Genomic DNA, 9,139 nt, shown 5'->3' with positions numbered 1-9,139 from the left:
TCCGTAACAGTGTCGCACCTGCCTGGTTGAAATATGTTTTTCATGGTTTTGTATGTGGGGTGCTGTCCTCAGATAATCGCATGGTGTGCTTTCGCCAGGCTCAGATCAGGGACAGACTCCAACACAAGCCTCAGTTAAGAGTCTCTGGCTGAACAATTCTGTTCCGAACATAGTGCAGCGTGGGAGAGGAGCGTATAGGAGAAGTTACATCCACATTGATGATGACCACGTGTCCATACAGGGCACTTGGGGCCTGGGTGTGCCCCAATACATCTCTCTGATCTCCTGACATACAGAGAATTGTTGTGCTTGTTAAGTGGTCTGAGAACAGATGCTATCCTCCTGTTTGATTAGGGTCTGTGTGACAGGAAGTTGGCTGAACAGATTTAAGAGTTATTGTATCCTCTGACAGACAGAGAATAATTGTGATTGTTAACTGGTCTGAGATCAGTGGTTGGTGGTTAGGGTCTATGGAACAGGAGGGCACTGAGCAGGTCTGGCATCAGTCTTAGGGTTAAACATGGCGTCCGGTGAGAAAGTAGAGGGGCCGGTCCTCGCTGCAGTTGGCCGTCTGGAACTCATCCCTCAGGCGGAACTGCCACTTGTCCTCCAACTCCAGTCGCATGATTGTCTGACGCAGAGAGTTACGGTCCCTGCAGATCACACACAATGTGGCACCTAGGAACAGGGTCAGGGGTCAGAGGTCATAGGGCAAGGAACCAATCAGAAAGGTGCCATTGTTTTCCTACGGTATATACGTGTATTGTTGTATGGTTCATTATACAGTATATGTCATTTTGGATGTTTATATTGGAAAACATTATAATCAGAGGTCAGAGAACCAGTCAGAAAGGTGGTATTGATCGAGTGAATTGAATTGAAGATTAATAGCCCTAGGCCTCACAGACATTACATTGGTCAAACCTTACATGGTTCCAAAACTATGGATGAGGTTACACTTAACTTTACATAAGGGCTAACAAAACACAACATAGAAAATAGCATTAGTTACCTTTGAGGAAGTGAAACTTCTTGAGGAGGCCAGAGACAACGAAGGAGTCACACAGGTAGAGCAGCAGGCCGCTGAAGACCAGACCCTGGTGGTCCAGGTTTGAGGAGTGTGGCCTGGAGCTGACGTAACATACTGACACCTGGGGATGCAGAAAGCACAGTCACATCTCCACCATCTCAGTCATGATGTTTTATCATGGGAACATGGAATCGTTCCAATTGTCCAAATTCTATACGAAAAATTCTTAAAACCTGTGCTTGACTTAACATTTTTACAATACATTTTTTTTGCAGAAATCAATTAATGAGTTGTACACAAGTTGGCCTTCAGAAAGTATTCATTCCCCTTACATGTTCTACATGTTAGAATCACCTTCGGCAGCAATTACAGCTGTGACTCTTTCTAGGTAAGTCTCTAAGACTTACACACCTGGATTGTGCAATATTTGCAGAACATTTGCAGAAAATATTTATACCCCTTGACTTATTCCATATGTTGTTGTGTTACAGACTGAATTCAAAATGGATTATATACTTTTTGTCTCACCCATCTACACACAATACTCCATAAAGACAGTAATTCAAAACATGTTTGACATTTTTGCAAATGTATTTAAAATACAATACAGAAATATCTACTTTACATAGTATTCACACCCTTGAGTCAATACTTTGTAGAAGCACCGTTGGCAGCTATTACAGCTGTAATTCTGTCATTCTGGGTAAGTCTCTAAGAGTTTTCCACACCTGGATTGTGCAACATTTGCCCACTATTCTTTTCAAAATTCTTCAAGCTCTGGCAAATAATTGGTTGTTGATCATTGCTAGACAACCATTTTTAAGTCTTGCCATAGATTGTTAAGTAGATTTAATTCAAAACTGTAACACAGCCACTCAGGAACATTCACTGTCTCCTTGGTAAGCAGCTCCTGTGTAGTTTAGGTTATTATCCTGCTGAAACATGAATTCATCTCCCAGTGTCTGGTGGAAAGCAGACTGAACCAGGTTTCCCTCTAAAACTTTGCCTGTGCTTAGCTCCATTTCCTTCTCATCCGGAAAAACGGAAGTATCTATGGTTCAACGAATACCTGGAAGATGTATTATATCTCTCAATCTCCGCGTAGGTCGGTAATAATATTAATAAAGAGAATAATACGGTGACGTGCACCCACTGTTCATTTAAACTGTGCGTCAGATCACACACTGTTTTAGAGAATCTTCTCGCCCAAACATTCAGAGTGACAGAAAAGTACTGACGATCTTCCAGGTATTTGTAGAACCATAGTTTCATTGGTAACTTCTGTTTTATATGTATGAAGTAGAACGGAAGTTACGAATGTAAATATGGTTCTACAAATACTTGGAAGACTGCCAGACATGCCAACAAGGTCGCAAGGAATAGCACTACTAACCTCTGACTAATGTGCCGGAGCCACTGGAAGAATGGCAGACTCCATGTTGTGGCAAGATGCAACGTTGACCTTGTAAAATCTTGAGAACGTGCAGGGCGACGACCAGACAGCAGCTGTGCATATCTCATTCAGGGGGATGCCTCTCAGTGCAGCCCAAGATGTGACAACACTTCTGGTCCAGTAATATATCACACTTTCTGGGACAGGGAGCCCTATACTCTTGTAGGCCTGAGCAATGACATCCACAACCCAGTGAGAAAGCCTCTGCTTGGACAATGCAAGGCCTTTTGACTTCCCAACGAAGCACAGAAACTGCTGGTCTGATTTCCTGTGGTGCTCCAAAACTTGCATATAGCATTTGAGGGAACAGACTGGACACCGGAGATTTGCTCGCTCCTCCTCCGCATTCTGGAAAGGAGTGAGGGAGGAAGGCCGCCAGCTCGATGGCTTGATGTGAAGGGGTGATACATTTAGGCAAAAGGCTGGATAGGACCATAAGGCCTTCCATGGTAAACAGACAGGACTCATAGAGAGTTCATGGAGCTCACTCCCACGTTTCGCAGATGAAATAGCTGACTCCTCCGTATGCTCGAAGGGAGGTTTTCGCAGATCCCAAGTTCTCGCCCGGACAGGTCCACATGTTCAGTTCCAAACCGCTGCCATATCATCTTCACTACTTGCGGGTGAAGTCTCCATTCTCCAGGGGCCGTTTTCTGTCACGACAAGAAGTCCGCCACCTCGTTCACCTTGCCTGGGAGATGAATGGCTCGTAGGGCCCATGTCAGAAGTTGTTGGGCCACCTCATTCCCCCTTGATGGTTGATGTGGAACACTGTCAACGTATTGTCTGATTGTATCAGGAACCGGCAGAAAGTGATTCAGGGCTAGGTAAACTGTCTGAAGTTCTAGCACGTTGATGTGCATTTTTCTCCAGCGGGGGAGCCACTCTCCCCATACAGACCTGTTTTGCCACAGTGCTCCCCAGCCTGTTAGTGAAGCGTCGGTTGTCAGTTCCCGCCTTACCGGAATTGATCCAAGAGGGACATCTGTAGTCAGGTAGGTTCTCTTCCTCCATGGCCGCAGAGTAGAGTAGCATGCCCATGTCACCTGCATTTTGGTGTTTCTGTCCCACTTGGGGTCCAGGTGGAGGTCATTAAACCACACTTGTAGTAGTCTTAAAGACAGGAGGCCTAAAGGTGTCACCCTGGAGGCCGCCGTGAACGTTGGTACCTTCACCACTCATTCAACTGGAAAATTGCAGAAGAAGAATGCTGTCCACACACTGAGTTTTTTACATGCCCTATAGTACAGGAGTTCAGAGCCATACCAATAAAGGTGAGCTTTTGGCCTGGTGTGAAGTTTTTTGTTTTTGTTGTTCATGGTAAGGTGGGTCAGTGTCAACGCTTGGTTCTCAGCCACAAACTCGCGAGAGGGGGAGAAGATGAGCCAGTCGTCAAAGTAAGGAAGGATCCTGATCCCCTGTAGGTGGAGGGAGATCATGGCTGCACTCACACATCTTGTGGAGATGCAAGGAGCCAGGGAGAGGACGAAGGGTAATATCGCAAACTGATATGCCTGGCTTTAGATGGCAAACCGCAGAAAATGCCTGTGTTCTTGTCACGCCCTGACCATAGAGAGCGCTTGTTTCTCTATGGTGTAGTAGGTCAAGGCGTGAATAGGGGGTATTCTAGTTTATAATTTCTATGTTGTGTTCTAGTTTATATTTTCTATGTTGGTGTTTTTGTATGATTCCCAATTAGAGGCAGCTGGTAATCGTTGTCTCTAATTCGGGATCATATTTAATCATATTTAAGTACCTATTTTTTTTGTGTTTGTGCATGTGCACCACGTTTTGTTGTTCGTTTATTGATTTATTGTTTTTGCTTTTGAAATAAATATGTGGAACTCAACATCTGCTGCACCTTAGTCCTGTTCTTACGACAACCGTGACAGTCCTGGTAAAACAGGAACGTGAAGGCCATCAGTTTCGTGGGCTTTAGCTCTTTTGGTCGCCCTGGGTGGATCCAGGCGATCAACACTGGTAAATTATCTGTGAAAACCAGGCTGTCAATTCTTACTAACCTCGCTTCCCTTACTTTCACAGGCATAATGGTGCAGTTAATGCAGGGTTCAGCAAGGGCCTCATACAGGTGGCCAACGCTTAGGCAGGCAGGGCACAGGTCATGACCATCTTCTACTTGTAGTTTAGCTTCACAAGAGGAGCAGCTATGCATGCCCAGTGTTCTCTCAGAATGGGAAGAAAAAATATATCAAATAAACAAATAAAATATTTCTTATGCAATAATCTGATTAATCAAGTTAACTAATATAATAGTAACTGGAGACTGTATTACAACAACTATCACAATACAGAGTAAAGGTAGAGAGCTACAATAATCTGGCAGGAATTGTACAGCACCTGCCATACAATTTAGGGTGAGCCTAGCTATGACCACAGGGCTGGAGCAGGAGAGATATCATGTTTAGGAGAGTTATCACATAGGCTTATTAATGTGAAACACACACGAATGGCCGTTGTTTGGTAAGCCAAGCTGACAACACACAGTGGCAGCTAGGTGGAGTTAGTAAACTAGCTGATAATACACAGTGGCGCTAGCTTGTAGCATGCCAGTAATACCAGGGGAGAGGGATGCCTAGGGGAGGCAATCCAAATCTCACGTTTTATGGCTGAGTAGGCTAACAACCTTCCTAGACGCGGTTATCAAGGGAAGTGACCCGTTCGAGTTTTAAATAGTCGAAGGACAACGAGTGCCCAGTGGCCTCGATAACGAGCATAGCAGTGGAGAATATCTTGACAAGGTTAGCACCGGAGTACGGTGGCCAAGACACACACACACACACACCACTTTGACATTGTAAGGGTATTGTGTATAGGTCAGTGACCAAACATTTATATCAAATCAAATCAAATGTATTTATATAGCCCTTTGTACATCAGCTGATATCTCAAAGTGCTGTACAGAAACCCAGCCTAAAACCCCAAACAGCAAGCAATGCAGGTGTAGAAGCACGGTGGCTAGGAAAAACTCCCTAGAAAGGCCAATATCTAGGAAGAAACCTAGAGAGGAACCAGGCTATGTGGGGTGGCCAGTCCTCTTCTGGCTGTGCCGGGTGGAGATTATAACAGAACATGGCCAAGATGTTCAAATGTTCATAAATGACCAGCATGGTCGAATAATAATACGGCAGAACAGTTGAAACTGGAGCAGCAGCACAGTCAGGTGGAAGTTGAAACTGGAGCAGCAGCATGGCCAGGTGGACTGGGGACAGCAAGGAGTCATCATGTCAGGTAGTCCTGGGGCATGGTCCTAGGGCTCAGGTCAGTTGAAACTGGAACAGCAGCATGGCCAGGTGGACTGGGGACAGCAAGGAGTCATCATGTCAGGTAGTCCTGGGGCATGGTCCTAGGGCTCAGGTCCTCCGAGAGAGAGAAAGAAAGAGAGAAGGAGAGAATTAGAGAACGCACACTTAGATTCACACAGGACACCGAATAGGACAGGAGAAGTACTCCAGATATAACAAACTGACCCCAGCCCCCCGACACATAAACTACTGCAGCATAAATACTGGAGGCTGAGACAGGAGGGGTCAGGAGACACTGTGGCCCCATCCGAGGACACCCCCGGACAGGGCCAAACAGGAAGGATATAACCCCGCCCACTTTGCCAAAGCACAGCCCCCACACCACTAGAGGGATATCTTCAACCACCAACTTACCATCCTGAGACAAGGCTGAGTATAGCCCACAAAGATCTCCGCCACGGCACAACCCAAGGGGGGGGCGCCAACCCAGACAGGATGACCACAACAGTGAATCAACCCACTCAGGTGACGCACCCCCTCCAGGGACGGCATGAGAGAGCCCCAGCAAGCCAGTGACTCAGCCCCTGTAATAGGGTTAGAGGCAGAGAATCCCAGTGGAAAGAGGGGAACCGGCCAGGCAGAGACAGCAAGGGCGGTTCGTTGCTCCAGAGGCTTTCCGTTCACCTTCCCACTCCTGGGCCAGACTACACTCAATCATATGACCCACTGAAGAGATGAGTCTTCAGTAAAGACTTAAAGGTTGAGACCGAGTTTGCGTCTCTGACATGGGTAGGCAGACCGTTCCATAAAAATGGAGCTCTATAGGAGAAAGCCCTGCCTCCAGCTGTTTGCTTAGAAATTCTAGGGACAATTAGGAGGCCTGCGTCTTGTGACCGTAGCGTACGTGTAGGTATGTACGGCAGGACCAAATCAGAGAGATAGGTAGGAGCAAGCCCATGTAATGCTTTGTAGGTTAGCAGTAAAACCTTGAAATCAGCCCTTGCTTTGACAGGAAGCTAGTGTAGAGAGGCTAGCACTGGAGTAATATGAGTAAATTTTTTGGTTCTAGTCAGGATTCTAGCAGCCGTATTTAGCACTAACTGAAGTTTATTTAGTGCTTTATCCGGGTAGCCGGAAAATAGAGCATTGCAGTAGTCTAACCTAGAAGTGACAAGCATGGATACATTTTTCTGCATCATTTTTGGACAGAAAGTTTCTGATTTTTGCAATGTTACGTAGATGGAAAAAAGCTGTCCTCGAAATGGTCTTGATATGTTCTTCAAAAGAGAGATCAGGGTCCAGAGTAACGCCGAGGTCCTTCACAGTTTTATTTGAGACGACTGTACAACCATTAAGATTAATTGTCAGATTCAACAGAAGAGCTCTTTGTTTCTTGGGACCTAGAACAAGCATCTCTGTTTTGTCCGAGTTTAATAGTAGAAAGTTTGCAGCCATCCACTTCCTTATGTCTGAAACACATGCTTCTAGCGAGGGCAATTTTGGGGCTTCACCATGTTTCATTGAAATGTACAGCTGTGTGTCATCCGCATAGCAGTGAAAGTTTACATTATGTTTTCGAATAACATCCCCAAGAGGTAAAATATATAGTGAAAACAATAGTGGTCCTAAAACGGAACCTTGAGGAACACCGAAATTTACAGTTGATTTGTCAGAGGACAAACCATTCACAGAGACAAACTGATATCTTTCCGACAGATAAGATCTAAACCAGGCCAGAACATGTCCGTGTAGACCAATTTGGGTTTCCAATCTCTCCAAAAGAATGTGGTGATCGATGGTATCAAAAGCAGCACTAAGGTCTAGGAGCACGAGGACAGATGCAGAGCCTCGGTCCGATGCCATTAAAATGTCATTTACCACCTTCACAAGTGCCGTCTCAGTGCTATGATGGGGTCTAAAACCAGACTGAAGCATTTCGTATACATTGTTTGTCTTCAGGAAGGCAGTGAGTTGCTGCGCAACAGCCTTCTCTAATATTTTTGAGAGGAATGGAAGATTCGATATAGGCCGATAGTTTTTTATATTTTCTGGGTCAAGGTTTGGCTTTTTCAAGAGAGGCTTTATTACTGCCACTTTGTGAGTTTGGTACACATCCAGTGGATAGAGAGCCGTTTATTATGTTCAACATAGGAGGGCCAAGCACAGGAAGCAGCTCTTTCAGTAGTTTAGTTGGAATAGGGTCCAGTATGCAGCTTGAAGGTTTAGAGGCCATGATTATTTTCATCATTGTGTCAAGAGATATAGTACTAAAACACTTGATCCTAGGTCCTGGCAGAGTTGTGCAGACTCAGGACAACTGAGGTTTGGAGGAATACGCAGGTTTAAAGAGGAGTCCGTAATTTGCTATCTAATAATCATAATATTTTCCTCAAAGAAGTTCATGAATTTATCACTGCTAAAGTGAAAGTCATCCTCTCTTGGGGAATGCTGCTTTTTAGTTAGCTTTGCGACAGTATTAAAAAGGAATTTCGGATTGTTCTTATTTTCCTCAATTAAGTTAGAAAAATAGGATGATCGAGCAGCAGTAAGGGCTCTACGGTACTGCACGGTACCGTCCTTCCAAGCTAGTCGGAAGACTTCCAGTTTGGTGTGGCGCCATTTCCGTTCCAATTTTCTGGAAGCTTGCTTCAGAGCTCGGGTATTTTCTGTGTACCAGGGAGCTAGTTTCTTATGAGACATTTTTTTAGTTTTTAGGGGTGCAACTGCATCTAGGGTATTGCGCAAGGTTAAATGGAGATCCTCAGTTAGGTGGTTAACTGATTTTTGTCCTCTGGCGTCCTTGGGTAGGCAGAGGGAGTCTGGAAGGGCATCAAGGAATCTTTGTGTTGTCTGTGAATTTATAGCACGACTTTTGATGTTCCTTGGTTGGGGTCTAAGCAGATTATTTGTTGCAATTGCAAACGTAATAAAATGGTGGTCCGATAGTCCAGGATTATGAGGAAAAACATTAAGATCCACCACATTTATTCCATGGGACAAAACTAGGTCCAGAGTATGACTGTGACAGTGAGTGGGTCCAGAGACATGTTGGACAAAACCCACTGAGTCGATGATGGCTCCGAAAGCCCTTTGGAGTGGGTCTGTGGACTTTTCCATGTGAATATTAATAAAGTCACCAAAGATTAGAATATTATCTGCTATGACTACAAGGTCCGATAGGAATTCAGGGAACTCAGTGAGAAACGCTGTATATGGCCCAGGAGGCCTGTAAACAGTAGCTATAAAAAGTGATTGAGTAGGCTGCATAGATTTCATGACTAGAAGCTCAAAAGACGAAAATGTCATTTTTTTTTTTGTAAATTGAAATTTGCTATCGTAAATGTTAGCAACACCTCCGCCTTTGCGGGATGCACGGGGGATATGGTCACTAGT

General features: G+C 44.9%; 1 protein-coding gene across 1 annotated transcript in view; it reads right to left on the bottom strand.

The window, feature by feature from the left end:
• The window catches only part of LOC109874727 (GREB1-like protein), a 48,389-nt gene continuing 39,250 nt past the window's right edge, over nucleotides 1–9,139 (bottom strand). Inside the window, exons 30-31 of the mRNA XM_031810888.1 lie at nucleotides 1,013–1,151; nucleotides 1–678 (exon numbers count right to left, since the gene is read on the bottom strand). Coding sequence (XP_031666748.1) covers nucleotides 515–678; nucleotides 1,013–1,151 — 303 coding nt within the window. The 3' untranslated portion in view covers nucleotides 1–514. The remainder of the gene's footprint in view (nucleotides 679–1,012; nucleotides 1,152–9,139) is intronic.

This window comes from Oncorhynchus kisutch, linkage group LG30, assembly GCF_002021735.2.
Source record: "Oncorhynchus kisutch isolate 150728-3 linkage group LG30, Okis_V2, whole genome shotgun sequence".
NCBI lineage: Eukaryota > Metazoa > Chordata > Actinopteri > Salmoniformes > Salmonidae > Oncorhynchus > Oncorhynchus kisutch.
The sequence above is the reverse complement of the archived record's forward strand: the minus strand, read 5'-3'. Positions and strand labels throughout refer to the sequence as shown.